We start from the raw sequence: 16,501 nt of genomic DNA, 5'->3' as shown, positions 1-16,501 counted from the left end.
TCTATTTATTCACAAAATGCTGGAGTAACTCAGCAGGTCGGGCAGCATCTCGGGAGAGAAGGAATGGGTGACGTTTCGGGTCGAGACCCTTCTTCAGATTGATGTGTGAAGAGCCTGTCCCACTTAGGCGATTTTTTTGGCGACTGCCGGCAACTGTCAAAGTTGTAGCAGATCGCCAAAATTTTCTTTTACCCGACGACAATGACCACGACAATGCCGAGTCAGGTCGAGATTACACCGTCTTCGGAAACATCGCAAAAATTCCCACGCTGTCAATGCTTCTCCGGTGTCCTGGTTTTCGCTGAAATCACTGACAAGTCGGTAAGTACTTGAGAGTTTTGAACTATAACACCTTGTATGGGTTACTTAAAAACCAAGCTTCACTGTAACAAGGAATAAACAGGATTTGCTTCCAGTTTACTAATAGATGTATTAAAAAAATTTTTTTTTTAAAGAGGTTCAGTGTATTTTTGTGAAAAGTGTGTGGGCATTCTTTGAAAATGTAAGGGAGATGCATATCTGGTTTCTGGGTTGCGTATCTGGGTTGGGAGCCTACTTTAAATGTAATGGCTGATGGCCATAAACATCGCGGAAATACCCACGCTGTCAATGTTTCTCCGGCGTCCTGATTTTCACTGAAATCACTGACAAGTCGGTAAGTACTTGAGAGTTTTGATATTTTAAAAAACTTGCCCGGGTTACTTGGAAACCAAGCTTCACTGTAACAAGGCATAAACTGGATTTACTTCCAGTTTACTAATAGCTGTATTAAAAATATATATTTTAAAAAGTGGTTAAGTGGATTTTTGTGAAAAGTGTGTGGGCATTCTTTGAAAATGTAAGGGAGATGCATATCTGGTTTCTGGGTTGCGTATCTGGGTTGGGAGCCCACTTTAAATGTAATGGCTGATGGCCATAAACATCGCGAAAATTCCCACGCTTACCTGACTGTCAAACTGTCGCCTCCAATCTACCTGTCAAATGTCCTGACGGTAAATAAATTGGTTAAACACAAGTATTTTGAAATGACTTTATTTATTTTAATATTACGTGCTTCCAAATGCATCTAAGAGAACCTAGCAAACCTGGGGACAGCATGCGACAGCGCCCGCAATAAGCAACGATACCTGGCGACAAGCCAGCTGTCGCCGAGAAATTTCAAACGGATGATTTCTCAGCGACGGGCCGAGATCCACTAGGATTCTTTGAAGACTCCTCGCAATCATGCCTGCGACACTCCGGCGAACTGTCGGCGACAGCCTAGTGGCCGGCAGTCACCTTAAAATCGCCTAAAGTGGGACAGGCCCTTTAAGCTCCTTGATGCCACTGTGTTCCCCAGGCGGCACGGTGGCGCAGCGGTAGAGTTGCTGCCTTACAGCGAATGCAGCGTCAGAGATTCAGGTTCGATCCTGACTACGGGCGGCGTCTGTACGGAGTTTGTACGTTCTCCCCATGACCTGCGTGGGTTTTCTCCGAGATCTTCGGTTTCCTCCCACACTCCAAAGACGTGCAGGTTTGTAGGTTAATTGGCTGGGCAAATGTAAAAATTGTCCCTAGTGGGTGTAGGATAGTGTTAGTGTGCGGGGATCGCTGGGCAGCGCGGACCCGGTGGGCCGAAGGGCCTGTTTCTGTGCTGTATCTCTAAATCATAAATCTAAACTCCTCGTCTTGATAACATCAATTATTCACAGTTTTCTTCCCTTTCCCCAGAGAAGATGAACTCACCACTCCTAAGACAGAGATGAGGATGACCAAGGCAAGGCTGGCGTAGGCAGAGTAGGCGCTGGCATTGATGTCAGGGTGGCGCTTCTGGTAGAGTTTCAGCATGCACAGGCCGGCTATCATGTACATGAAGGACGTGTCTGTGAACCAAACAGAGAGAGGCATCACCACAACTGGGAAAAGCCTCCTTCCACCGAGAGTTAAAATGGACCTCCTGCACGTCTTTGGAGTGTGGGAGGAAACCGGAGCACCCGGAGAAAACCCACGCAGGTCACGGGGAGAGCGTACAAACTCCGCACAGACAGCGCCCGCAGTCAGGATGGAGCCCGGGTCTCCAGCGCTGTGAGGCAGCAACTCTATCTGTACCTGATGCAGGGATGAAACGTCGACCATCCACACTTACTGCTGAGTTCCTCCAGTAGTTTATTTCTTGCTCCAGATTCCAGCACCTGCAGTTGCCGGCGTTCCGACATTCCTCCCAGTTTGGAGTGGGTGGGAATGAAGGAACAACCTCGTACATTGTAAATGCTTTTATAGAACGCAGAACGGTACAGTGCAGCAGGTGAAGGAAGGAACTGCAGATGCTGGTTTACGCCAAAGATAGACACAAAGTGCTGGAGTAACTCAGCGGGACAGGCAGCATCTCTGGAGGGAAGGAATAGGTGACGTTCCTCCAGAGATGCTGCCTGTCCCGCTGAGTTACTCCAGCATTCTGTGTCTATCTTCAGCATCACACAGCAACAAGTCTTGGCCCTATAGCGGCCTTGCCAAACATAATGCCAAGATAACCTAATACCTTCTGCCTGCACATGGCCCATATCCCTCCATTGCCAGCGTGTCCAGGTGCCGATCCAAACAGCTTCTTAAGCACCAGGTTCTGGGCCCAATGCTTGTTGTTCTTGGACTTTACCATCTCTCGGCATCTATACACTAAAACTCTCATTTGTTTGTTTGTTTGCTCCTGAACTACAGCCAAAACGGTACACGACAGCGCGACAATTTTAGGCCCACTTTACTCACTGTGCTAATGGAAGAAGTTTCATTGAAATCGGTTTTATATTTTTAAAGTTATTCAGATTTTAAAGTTTAAATCTATCTCCTAGGGAGGGAGGGAAGAGGATAAGGGGGGTTGAGGGGGATGGGGGGAGAGGAAGGGGGAGGGGAGGGGGGGAGGAGAAGGGGGGGGGAGAGGGGGGGGGAGGAGAGGGGGGGAGGAGAGGGGGGGAGGAGAGGGGGGAGGAGAGGGGGGGAGGAGAGGGGGGGAGGAGAGGGGGGGAGGAGAGGAGAGGGGGGAGGAGAGGGGGGGAGGAGAAGGGGGGAGGAGAGGGGGGGAGGAGAGGGGGGGAGGAGAGGGGGGGAGGAGAGGGGGGGAGGAGAGGGGGGGAGGAGAGGGGGGGAGGAGAGGGGGGGAGGAGAGGGGGGGAGGAGAGGGGGAGAGGAGAGGGGGGGAGGAGAGGGGGGGGAGGAGAGGGGGGGGGAGGAGAGGAGGGGAGGAGAGGAGGGGAGGAGAGGAGGGGAGGGGGGGAGGAGAGGGTGCTGCACCAATGCAGGAGAGGTTTGGGCCCAACGGGTCTGTTGTGATATTGTAGGGACTACTTTATTGTATCACAAGGACTACTTTGTTTGTCTGTGTAGTAACGTGTATATAAGGTAATGATGTGATTAGGCGGCCACTCTGGTTCCAGGTGGCCAGGGAATAAACAGCCTGGAGTTAAGCTCCAGCATTGTAACCTTTTAAACACGTGTACTCGTAGTCCGTCCAGAGTCTCACCAAAGGTATAACAGATACCGGACCACGAGGTACAACGGGTCCACTTGGTTTAGGTAGAAATAAATGCAGGCTCACCAAACTGGAAATTAGTGTAGTTTGGGCACACATGGTAACAGGCACTGAGGAGCCCTTCCATCATCAGGGCAGTTCCCATCGCGTAAAATAGCCCAAAGTGTTTCGGGATTCCACATTCCTGCAAGTCAGACACAGATAATGTTGCTTAAAGTTAAACCAACTCTGCCACCGGCGACTTCAACCTTGACTCCAACTGATCAATGTCTTTTATAAGAAAATAACTGCAGATGCTGGTACAAATCGAAGGTATTTATTCACAAAATGCTGGTGTAACTCAGCAGGTCAGGCAGCATCTCGGGAGAGAAGGAATGGGCGACGTTTCGGGTCGAGACCCTTCTTCAGACTGATGTCAGGGGGGTGGGACAAAGGAAGGATATAGGTGGAGACAGGAAGATAGAGGGAGAACTGGGAAGGGGGAGGGGAAGAGAGGGACAGAGGAACTGTCTAAAGTTGGAGAAGTCGATGTTCATACCGCTGGGCTGCAAGCTGCGCAGGCGAAATATGAGGTGCTGTTCCTCCAAATTCCGGTGGGCCTCACTATGGCACTGGAGGAGGCCCATGACAGAAAGGTCAGACTGGGAGTGGGAGGGGGAGTTGAAGTGCTCGGCCACCGGGAGATCAGATTGGTTAACGCGGACCGAGAGCAGGTGTTGGGCGAAGCGATCGCCGAGCCTGCGTTTGGTTTCGCCGATGTAAATAAGTTGACATCTAGAGCAGCGGATGCAATAGATGAGGTTGGAGGAGGTGCAGGTGAACCTCTGTCTCACCTGGAAAGACTGTTTGGGTCCTTGGATGGAGTTGAGGGGGGAGGTAAAGGGTCAGGTGTTGCATCTCGTGCGGTTGCAGGGGAAAGTGCCCGGGGATGGGGTGGTTTGGGTAGGAAGGGACGAGTGGACCAGGGAGTTACGGAGGGAACGGTCTCTGCGGAACGCAGAGAGGGGAGGGGATGGGATCTCCTGTGAAGTGCCTCTGGCCCTTCATGAAAGTTATTGCCGCTGGCAGTTCTCGCAGTCGTCGACCATGTTGGGTCTCAGGTAGACCCAAATAGCAGGAGAAACTCAGCGGGTCAGGTAGCATCTCTGGAGAGAAGGAATGGGTGACATTTCGGGTCGAGACGTCACCCATTCCTTCTCTCCGGAGATGCTGCCTGACCCGCTGAGTTACTCCAGCTTTTTGTGTCCACCTTCGGTTTAAACCAACACCTGCAGTTATTTTTCCTACGCATGTTGGATCTCAGTCTTGCGTGCCCAGATCCAGGCTTCCTCCAATGACTTACACGCGATTCAGGTAAGACAAAAGGTGCAGGAGTAGGCCATTCAGCCCTTTGAGCCAGCGCCGCCATTTAATGTGATCATGGCTGATCATTCTCAATCAGTACCCCGTTCCTGCCTTCACCCCATACCCCCTGACTCCGCTATCCTTAAGAGCTCTATCTAGCTCTAAAGCAACTGATTCACTCTGAACAACTGTCTGAAGATGCCATCAAATTCCATTTTAAAACTCACAAAATCCTAATGGCTTCATTTGATATGTATATATCTATTATTTTAGCTCAGGTACACAATTTTCATAAAGGACTATTTTAAGTTAGCAAAGACATTTCCTGCAAGAGGTATTTGAGTGATAATGTGACAAGGCATCATTTCATGAACTAAAAAGTGGTTGAATATGGAGTGGTGCCCTCCTTAACACCAATGTTCATGTGTGATAGGAGCAGAATTAGGCCATTCAGCCCATGAAGACTACCCCGCCATTCAATCATGGCTGATCTATCTCTCCCTCCTAACCCCATTCGCCTGCCTTCACCCCATAACCCCTGACACCCGCACTAATCAAGATTTTATTTCTCTGCCTTCAAAATATCCATTGACGTGGCCTCGGCAGCCTCCTGTGGCAATGAATCCCACAGATTCACCACCCTATGACGAACAAAATTCCTCCTCATCTCCTTCCTAAAGCCACGTCCTTTACTTCTGAGGCTGTGGCCTCTGCCTCCTACGCTCTCCCACTAGTGGAAACATCCACTCCACATCTACTCCATCCAGGATTTCCGTGGGGGTTCCCAAAACTGTTCATTGCCATCAGCTGCATTGTACGGTAACCGGGGGTTAAACAAGCAGTAGGGGTTCGACCGGGTTTATACCAGGGCACAGACGTCGTTCCGCATCAGGGCTCGTTTGTGGAGGATCTCGCGCTGCAGGACAATGAAAAGGAACAGCAGGCCCAGCATCAGGTAGCCAAGGTTACTCAGGAGATTATTGAATGCACTGTTGGAGCAAAGAGCACAAAATGACCAGGAGTTAGTGATGAACACGCAGACGCATGAACAGATAACATCACATTGAAGTGTGGAAGCCAGGAACTGCAGATGCTGGTTAATGCACAAAAGGACACAGAGTGCTGGAGTAATGGGTCAGGCAGCATCACATGGAGAGGTGATGTTTCTCAGGTAAATAATCTACATATTGCCCTTCCTTCCTCCCCCTCCCCTGCATCCCGCTGGACGTACCCATAGCCCCCGCTTCCACACATATTCCTTCCTCCGCACCTCACGTCTTTTGCCTTTTCATCTCTGTTCTTTGTCCTCCATCCCCCTCCTCTGTCTGTATCCACCTATCACTCTCCAGGCCCCTCATTTTTAGATTTTTTAAGATTTAGAGATATAGCGCGGAAACAGGCCCTTCAGCCCACCGACGCCCAGCGATCCCCGCACATTAACACTGTCCTACACCCACTAGGGACAATTTTTACATTTGCCCAGCCAATTAACCTACATACCTGTACGTCTTTGTGGTGTGGGAGGAAACCGAAGATCTCGGAGAAAACCCACGCAGGTCACGGGGAGAACGTACAAACTCCGTGCAGACTCTCTCTCTCTCTCTCTCTCTATGACCTCTGCAAAGGAAACCCCATCAAATAGGATGGCACGGTCGCGTAGGTATGACCACTGACCTCAGCACTCCCAAAGGATGAGCGCATAAGAAGTTGTAGTAACAGATGTCCTGATTCCCTGTGATATTGAAAACCTGTCAGAGGAAAACAATCAATGAGTCCAGCAGCCACCGCCCGTTCTCGGAGACATCAGATCATTCGATTGGGACTGAACTCTTCACAATCCCACAACGTGATCAAAAATTCCTGATCCAAGCATTGCAAAATCCAGACCCAAAACTATCAGACTGCAGGACAAGTCTTAGAGTCCTACAGCGTGGAAACAGGTCCTTCAGCCCAATTTGCCCATACTGACCAACATGCCCCATCTACACTAGTCCCATTTGCCTGCTTTTGGCCCATATCCCTCTAAATGTAGCCCATCCATGCACCTGTTTAAATGTTTCTTAAACGTTACGATAGTCCCAGCCTCAACTACCTCCTCCAGCAGCTTGTTCCATCCACCCACCTCCTCCTTATGTAAACAAGTTACCCCTCAGGTTCCCATTAAATCTTTCCCCCTTCACCTTAAACCTATGTCCACTGCTTCACAATTCCTACTCTGGGCAAAAGACTGTGTGCATTTACCTGATCTATTCCTCTCATGATTTTGTTCACCTCGATAAGATTGCCACTCATCCTTCTGCACTCCAAGGAATAGAGCCCTAGCCTGCTCAATCTCTTCCAGTTGCTTAGTCCCTCAAGTCCTGAGTCAGTCTGAAGAAGGGTCTCTCGACCCGAAACGTCACCCATCCCTTCATATCATATCATATCATATCATATATATACAGCCGGAAACAGGCCTTTTCGGCCCACCAAGTCCGTGCCGCCCAGCGATCCCCGTACATTAACACTATCCTACACCCACTAGGGACAATTTTTACATTTTACCCAGCCAATTAACCTACATACCTGTACGTCTTCTCTGCAGAGATGCTGCCTGTCCCGCTGAGTTACTCCAGTGTTACAGTATGTGTCTGTCTTCGGTGTAAACCAGCATCTGCAGTTCCTTCCCTCACTCTAAGTCTCTTTACATCCTTCCCACAACTGATAGTCCCAGCCAGCTTAGTGTTATCAGTAAACTTCAAGACATAACATACTGTAGCCTCAGTCCTATCGATACTGAACACTTTAAATAGCAGAGGGCCGAACACTTCGCGCCATCGAAATACTGCCTGCCACACAAAACAGACCATTTATTCATGTTAGAATTTTCCTGTCTGCTCAACTTTCAATCTAACCCATGACATTAGCCGCAACACCACTGAGTTTAACTATTCCTGGGGTCTTTGTCAGACACTTTCTGCAGCTCCAAGAATACCGCATCCCTTATCGTGACCACGCATTACATCCTCAAAAACCACCAGATGTTTGTCAAGGGCTGTTTCCTAACCCTAATCCTAACCTTCAGGTGAAGTTTGTACCGTTTGTATCGGACCGGCCATTTATGTTTCTCACTTCTCTCCCCATGTTTCTCCCCTGCAGTTGTGTGTCCTGGCCTGCCCAGTAGTCCATAAGCGATAGGAGCAGAATTAGGCCATTCGGCCCATCAAGTCTACTGCGCCATTCAATCATGGTTGATGAATCTTTCCCTCCTAACCCCATTCTCCTGCCATCTCCCCACCCACGTCTGATCATTGGGACCTCCGATGTCAGTACTGAAAATATAACGCAATGGAACCGGAAGACGTAGATTTAAGGTGAGTGGGGAAAAGATTTAATAGGAACCTGAGGGACAACTTTTTCACACAGAAAGAGCTGCCGGAGAAGGTAGTTGAGGCAGGTACTATCGCAACGTTTAAGAAACATTTGGAGAGGTACATGGATAGGACAGGTTTAGAGGGATATGGGCCAAACACAGACAGGTGGGACTCGTGTAGATGGGACATGTTAGTTGGTGTGGGCAAGTTGGGCTGAAGGGCCTGTTTCCACGTTGTATGACTCTTTGACTCTACCACAGGATTGTGAAGCATTAACTCCTCATTCCGCCATGTTAACCCATTTGTAAAATCCACCTTTAAACTGCAACACCCACCTAGACCCACGCTTAGAGCCTTCAACGCCCACAGCCAAGACGCGCATTCCCAACATGAAACTCCAGTGCACGAATGCCAAAGCAGCCTGCAATAGTGTGAATAATTCAGCTCCTTACCGTCTGATATGTAATCACCAGCTGAATCACCGGCAAGGCATAGAAAACCGCGATGGTTACAATGTTCCTGCCACAGAAAAACAAGATGATCATCAACTCCTGTGCACCAAAATATTCCATTACCATCCTGAGAGCGGATACCATGAAGTACTGGTGCTGGCTACCTGATCTACCAAGGAATACTAGGTAGTATAAGAAAATAACTGCAGATGCTGGTACAAATCGAAGGTATTTATTCACAAAATGCTGGAGTAACTCAGCAGGTCAGGCAGCATCTCGGGAGAGAAGGAATGGGTCACAAAATGCTGGAAGAAGGGTCTCGACCCGAAACGTCACCCATTCCTTCTCTCCCGAGATGCTGCCTGACCTGCTGAGTTACTCCGGCATTTTGTGAATAAATACCAAGGAATACTAATACGGTACAATACAATAGAACTTTATTTATAAGTATAAGAGGAGTAACTCAGCGGGTCAGGCAGCATCTCTGGAGAAAAAGAATGGGCGACGTTTCGAGTCGTGACCCTTATTCAGACTGCCTGACCCCCTGAGTTACTCCAGCACTTTGTGTCTGACTTTGGTATAAACCAGCATCTGCAGTTCTTTGTTTGAACAGAATGACGATGGGTCACATAGAATTATAAAAAGATGCCATGCAATGGAGACTGCAATACTGCTTCCTCAACACCAGTGTTCTTGCCAGATGATGCAGCAAGTATTTAATGCAGCACCCTAAGAGCACAAGATGACTGCAAAGAGTGATGTGGTGCATGGAGTTTTGATAAGGGGCTTTGACCTGAAATGTTAACTCTATTTCTGTTTCCACAGACGCTGCCTGAACCAATAATAATTTTCTGTTTCTTAGTTTAGTTTAGAGAGACAGCGCAGAAACAGGCCCTTCGGCCCACTGAGTCTGCGCCGACCAGCGATCCCCGTACACTAACACTATCCTACACTCACATTATCCCACACACACTCGAGACAATTTACAATTTTACCAAAGCCAATTAGCCTACAAACCTGTACGTCTTTGGAGTGTGGGAGGAAACCGGAACACCCGGAGAAAACCCACGCAGGTCACGGGGAGAACGTACAAACTCTGTACAGACGGCACCTGTAGTCAGGATCAAACCCGGGTCTCTGGCGCTGTGAGGCAGCAAATCTACTGCCGCGCCATTTCTTTCAAGTGGTAGAGTTACAGGAGCCAGTCAAGTGGTGCTAGCACAAGTCTCCCACTACTCTAGTATTGAATTAAACGGTGACATTAAATGGCGGCTTTGAATAGTGAGCGGCCTGGATAGAGTGGATGTGCAGAGGATGTTTCCACTAGTGGGAGAGTCGAGGACCAGAGCTGGCAGCCTCAGAATTATAGGACGTTCCTTTAGGAAGAAGATGACGAGAAAGTTTTATTAGTCAGAGGCTGGTGAATCTGCGGAATTCATTGCCACAGAAGGCTGCGGAGGCCAAATCAGTGGATATTTCTAAGGCAGAGATAGATAGATTCTTGATTAGTATGGGTGTCAGGGGTTATGGGGTGAAGAATGGGGCAGGAGAATGGGGTTAGGAGGGAGAGATAGATCAGCCATGATTGAATGGCGGAGTGGACTCAGTGGGCTGAATGGCCTAATTCTGCTTCAGTCACATATGAGCATGAACTTATCTCTGGCTGCTGGTTTGTAGTATCCATAGCCCTTCAGTGTGCCACGAGTGGGGAAGGGGATGAATGAATGAGGAGGGTCCCGACATCTCCCCTTCGCCAAGTGTCATGCCTGCTACTGATATCACCGAGTGAATCAGAATCAGGCCTGCTGCCTGTAATTCACCGTACACACCACACTGTACGTCCTTGCGCTTTGAGGTGGGAGGAAGATAAAATTGGTGGGAATGAGCAGAAAATACAAGTTTGCCAACTTCCCCGTATCAGAGAACCGACTCACCAGAAGTAGATCTTGTACTTTTTACTGAGAACACGCTTGTCCTTCCGGGAGAGATCGGAGACGTACAGAAACTTCTGCAAATGGAAAAGAGAGAAATATCTTTTCTTTCTTTTTAAAAAAAGGTTTGTTGCTCTTTCTTTGTGCCTAGTCCTGGCCTGTGTGCATCGATCAGCACTTAATCCCCTTCACAGTGAAACCTGTAATGCTGGTCGCTACAGGAACTCAATCAATTATTCATTCACTTACCCTACTGGTTCATACAAGGTTTTGAACATATGATATTTGTTATTAAAATTTAGAATCAAAAGGTAAATGATGGTGAGGAATGGAGGGGGGCAGTTACAGTGAAAAACTGACATAATTCTTTATTGACAAAACGTTTTTCTAGTTTAGTTTATTACTGTTACGTGCACCAAGATCCAGTGAAAAGATTTTTTGTTGCGTGCTTTCCAGTCTACGAAAAGACTACACATGATACCAATCAATCTGTTCACAGTGTACAGATACAGGAACAAGATAAAGTCCAGTAAAGTCCAAATCAAAGATAGTCCAATGGTCTCCACTGAGGTAGATGGGAGGTCGGGACCGCTCTCTAGTTGGTGATAGGATGGTTCAGTTGCCTGATAACAGCTGGGAAGAAACTGTCCCAGAATCTGGAGGTGTGGGTTTGCACCTTGCCTGATGGGAGAGGGGAGAAGAGGGTTTGAACGGGGGTGAGACTGGTCCTTGATCATGCTGCTGGCCTGGACATGCCGAGGCAGCGTGAAGTTGTGTAAAATAACAATGAAAAGCCAGTTAAAATAAGTAAATAATTTGGTTCTGCGTTTCGTGCATTATAACAGTGACTTCAGCTTCGACACTTCCTGCTGTGAAAGACGCTATAAAAAATAATATAATAATAATATATTCCTTTATTTGTCCCACACCGGGGAAATTTACAGTGTTACAGCAGCAAAGTGGATAGCAAGGCATTATAAATAAAAGTAAAGACAAGGATAAATTGTCATCAGTTTTCTGTGTGTTCTTAACTGTTACTATTGTTGTCTCGTCTGCTGGGAGCAGTGCTGGTTGTGCAGTCTCACAGCAGCGGGAAGGAAGGACCTCCTATATCTCTCCCTCACGCACTTGTGGTATTTTTGTCATCGGTTTCACCGCGCTTTCCTTCAAACGAGCGGAGCGCCAGCTGGAGTAACGAGGGCCCCTCTACCCAGGAGAAAAAGGGTCCCAACCCAAAACGTCACCCGTTCCTTCTCTCCAGAAATGCTGCCTGTGCCGCCGAGCTACTCCGGCATTTTGGGTCTATCTTTGGTGTAACCCAGCATCTGCAGTTCTTTCCTACACATTTTGTGCAGAGATGTTGTGTTGGACTAAACATTTAAACATCTCTACTCCTTCCAGAGACGGCTGCTTCCTGAGACTGCGGCTGTCTAGCCACTGACGGCTGTGGAGGCCAAGTCAATGGATATGTTTAGGGCGGAGATTGATAGATTCTTGCTGAGTGCGGGCTGTACGAAGTTATGGGGAGAAGGCAGGAGAATGGGGTTGAGAGGGAGAGATTTTTTGATTTAGAGATACAGCGCGGAAACAGGCCCTTCGGCCCACCGGGTCCGCGCCGCCCAGCGATCCCCGCACATTGACACTATCCTACACACACTAGGGACAATTTTTACATTTTACCCAGTCAATTAACCTACATAGCTGTACGTCTTTGGAGTGTGGGAGGAAACCGAAGATCTCGGAGAAAACCCACGCAGGTCACGGGGAGAACGTACAAACTCCGTACAGACGGCGCCCGTAGTCAGGATCGAACCTGAGTCTCCGGCGCTGCATTCGCTGTAAGGCAGCAACTCTACCGCTGCGCCACCGTGCCTCGATAGATCAGCCATGATTGAATGGCGGAGTAGACTTGGTGGGCCGAATGGCCTAATGCTGCTCCTATCACTTATGACCTTGTGGCAATTTGTGTGGCATTGATTACTTTGAAACTTTAATAAATCCGCAGGTTTCCATTCATATTCCCGGATGGCCTAACTCTGCTCCTGTCGTGATGAACTCCCAGCTCACCCACCTTGGTTCTGATGACGTTCTTGTCAGAATCGATGTCCGCCAGTGTGTCGTACTCGTCTTCTTCGATGGAGCTGAGGGAATCGAGGCGTGGGCGGACCACGTTCTCCAGGGGGCGCTCTGTGAGGGCAACAAGGCGAAGGGAGGGGGGGAGGGGTACATTGGTGCAAACACATGGCAGCCCAAGGATCCGAGCAAGGATGAAGGGTGTAAAGTCTCGTGACCCGCGAGGGTTTTCTCCGGGATCCTCCCACACCTCAAAGACGTACAGGTTTGGAGATTAATTGGCTTCGGTAAAATTGTAAATTGGCCCAAGTGCGTGTTGGATGGTGTTAGTGTGCGGGGATCGCTGGTCGGCATGGACAGTGGGTCGAAGGGCCTGTTTTCCTGCTGTATCTCTAAACTAAACTGATCTTTTTTTTCCCCGATTTCTAGCCTAGTTCTCACCTGGCTACTGCTAACAATGACCTGTTTCCTTCGTCACTGTTACTTTTTAGCATAGCTCTTATTCCTTTATTATATATCTCTCTACATCATCGTCTATATCTCTCGTTTCCCTTTCCCGTGACTTTCAGTCTGAAGAAGGGACTCCAGCATTTTGTGTCTAACTCTTGAAACACATCTGTTTGAAGAGAAGGTTTTGCAGCACTATGTCTTGCCCCATTGCCTGTGAAATGTTCTTTGCATCAGGAGTACACGTACACTTGGATGACCCTGCGGCACGAGTTAATCTCGAGTCCGTATAGGGTTATGTGCCTGGATGGAGTGGATGGGGAGAGGATATTTCCACCCGTGGGAGAGTCTATGACCAGAGGGAACGGCTTCAGATTAAGAGGAAGTATCTACAGAAAGGAGAGGAGGAATTTATTTAGTCAGAGGGTGGTGAATCTATGGAATTCATTGCCACAGATGACTGTGGAGGCCAAGTCTTTGGGTATTTTTAACACAGCGATTGACAGATTCTTGACTAGTACGGGTGTCAAGGGTTATTAAAGGTTAAGGCAGGAGAGGGAAAGCTAGATCAACCGGGATTGAATGGCAGTGGACTCGATGGGCCGTGTGGCCCAATTCTGCTCCTACGACCTACGAACGCACGCTGCTGTGGGAAGCGGTTGTCACCTTACCCATGTAGCCGTAGGTGGAATCGGACTCTACGCTGTCTGTAACAGCCTTGGAACCAAGACTGGAGCCGTTCTCTGCAACAGATAACGGAGAGCTTAGAATTAAAAGGCACTTGGATGTGTACGTGGATTGGAAAGGTTGAGCGGGGTACGAGTCAAACACAAGCAAATGGGGCGAGTATAAAATAGGCATCTTTTTGGCGTGGACATTGGGCAGAAGGGTCTGCCTCCATCTTATACGACTATATAATTTGAATTAATTTCTTGAACAACTACAAATTATAACTCCCCCCCCCCCACGCCCGTTTCCATGATGTGTTCCACCAATGAGTGGGGACCTGGGTCTCAGCAAGGTAAGGCAGCAGCTCTGCCAGGGCACTGTGCTGCCCCATTCTTTCTGCACACATCAGTGATGGGGTCTTGACTGGCCTTTGTTAGGGGCCCATTGAGCCAAATCATTGCTTTAATAACAAACAAAAAACGCAGACCGAAACAGTACCCAATCCCCACCTCTTCATTGAACTCGAGATACGATGCCCAGAGGTTTAATCCTTTACGCTGCCAAAATATGGATCATCTTGCAGAGTTTCTTGACGAGAACGTGGATTGGAAAGTTTGGGCTAACTGAACCCAGTGCTTGCAAACCTCCTGGAGACTCAGGAGCTGAGCTACTATCAATACCATCGGAGACCCTCGGACTATCTTTAATCGGGCTTCACTGGACTTTATCTTGCACTAAATGTCATTCACATTATCCCCTTTATCATGTATTTGTGCATTGTGGACAGCCCGATTGTAATGATGGATCGTCTTTCCGTTGACTGGCTAGCACGTAACAAAAGCTTTTCACTGTACCTCGGTACACGTGACAATAGACTAAATTCAACTGAACCCGATTTCCTTGCCTAACTGACAATAAAGCAGGTGGACTTTTACAATATGTATCATGGTTAACAATACTGATGGGAGCTTCTTCTTTAGACTGGTCAGTTAGAGGAAACTAATCTCCCGAGCTAAGATTCCCCCGCTAATTTTCCCCACTGGGGATTAATACCCATGGGTTTCGAGGTGACTAATGCCCTAATGCAGTTGTACCCCCATCATACATTATCAATAGCTGGACTTACCAAAGGATCCGTAGCTTGGACAGGCTGGACTTCCAGTGTAGAGGTCAGAACTCTGCGAACTGTAACTGCCCGCTGAAATAAAACACAGTGCCAGAGTTTTAAAGAAACCGTGGAAGACAACATGTGATTCTATGTGGAAACACCATCCTGTCCCAAACCACACTGATAACACAAAGGATAGACACAAAACGCTGGAGTAACTCAGCGGGTCAGGCAGCATCTCTGGAGAAAATAGACAAGTGGCGTTTGGGGTTGGGACCTTTCTTCAGATTCATGTTTACTTTCATCAGTCTGAAGAATGGTCCTGACCCGAAACGCCTCCTCTCCATTTTCTCCAGAGATGCTACCTGACCCGCTGCATTTTGTGTCTAAAACCAATATCTATTGTTCCTTTTTATTACATGATAATACAAAGGTCTCTGTCTACCAGCAGACGTGGCCAGTAGCACGATCAGGCCAATAGACAAGGCCTCCTTCCTTCATCCCAATTATTCTTCGAGTTATCATCAGTTGTTTCAAAAGTTATCAACTATTCTAGTCATTATTAGTTCCAGTTCATCAATCTGAAAATGGGCCCTGACCCGAAACATCACCCATCCATGTTCCATGGATCCAAAGATGCTGCCTGATCCACTGAGTTACTCCAGCACTTTAGACAATAGACAATAGGTGTAGGAGGAGGCCATTCGGCCCTTCGAGCCAACACCGCCATTCAATGTGATCATGGCTGATCATTCTCAATCAGTACCCCGTTCCTGCCTTCTCCCCATACCCCCTGACTCCGCTATCCTTAAGAGCTCTATCCAGCTCTCTCTTGAATGCATTCAGAGAATTGGCTTCTGAGGCAGAGAATTCCACAGATTCACAACTCTCTGACTGAAAATGTTTTTCCTCATCTCAGTTCTAAATGGCCAACCCCTTATTCTTAAACTGTGGCCCCTTGTTCTGGACTTCCCCCAACATTGGGAACATGTTTCCTGCCTCTAACGTGTCCAACCTCTTTTTTTATTCCTCCAGTTACCTCAGTGGAAATATTGAGTGTGGAACAGGTTGTTCTTTTGCCATCACCTTTGTTGAGTTTGTGGTGGATGGTGGACAATCGCCAGGTGAAACATGCCCGGCCCGGTCTTACATTCAGATCTTACAGCAGAGGCAGATCGAATTGAAAATGGCGGAGGCATGACAACATCTCAGCCTGGGAGTGAACCCTTGATCAAGAGGGCGAGGGCCATATTTGTTTTGTTTAGTTTAGAGATACAGCGCGGAAACAGGCCCTTCAGCCCACACCGACCAGCGATCCCCACACACTAACATTATCCTGCACACACGAAGGACAATTTGCATTTTTTACCGAAGCCAATTAACCTATAAACCTGCACGCCTTTGGAGAGTGGGAATAAACGGAGATCCCAGAGGAAACCCACGCGGTCACAGGAAGAATGTACAAACTCCGGACAGACAGCACCTGTAGTCAGGATCGAACCCGGGTCTGTGGCGCTGGGAGGCAGCAACTCTACCGCTGCGCCACCGTGCCGCCCAAAGTGAAGCTTCCCTGTCCCTCGTGATATCTCTCACTGGGAGCAAAAATAACGATGACCCAGGAC

The 16,501-nt window shown here is 48.3% G+C and overlaps 1 protein-coding gene across 2 annotated transcripts in view; it reads right to left on the bottom strand.

Annotated features, from left to right (window-relative positions):
* Positions 1-16,501, bottom strand: part of sidt2 (SID1 transmembrane family, member 2) — a 61,016-nt gene that overhangs the window by 13,567 nt on the left and 30,948 nt on the right. For both annotated transcript variants that reach the window (XM_078426972.1, XM_078426973.1), the window contains 9 exons: positions 14,898-14,969; positions 13,774-13,845; positions 12,654-12,769; positions 10,586-10,659; positions 8,652-8,718; positions 6,521-6,594; positions 5,712-5,835; positions 3,569-3,686; positions 1,726-1,862 (listed from right to left, as the gene is read on the bottom strand). In XM_078426972.1, the coding sequence (XP_078283098.1) occupies positions 1,726-1,862; positions 3,569-3,686; positions 5,712-5,835; positions 6,521-6,594; positions 8,652-8,718; positions 10,586-10,659; positions 12,654-12,769; positions 13,774-13,845; positions 14,898-14,969 (854 nt within the window). The remainder of the gene's footprint in view (positions 1-1,725; positions 1,863-3,568; positions 3,687-5,711; positions 5,836-6,520; positions 6,595-8,651; positions 8,719-10,585; positions 10,660-12,653; positions 12,770-13,773; positions 13,846-14,897; positions 14,970-16,501) is intronic.

This window comes from Rhinoraja longicauda, chromosome 32 (assembly GCF_053455715.1).
Source record: "Rhinoraja longicauda isolate Sanriku21f chromosome 32, sRhiLon1.1, whole genome shotgun sequence".
NCBI lineage: Eukaryota > Metazoa > Chordata > Chondrichthyes > Rajiformes > Arhynchobatidae > Rhinoraja > Rhinoraja longicauda.
The sequence above is the reverse complement of the archived record's forward strand: the minus strand, read 5'-3'. Positions and strand labels throughout refer to the sequence as shown.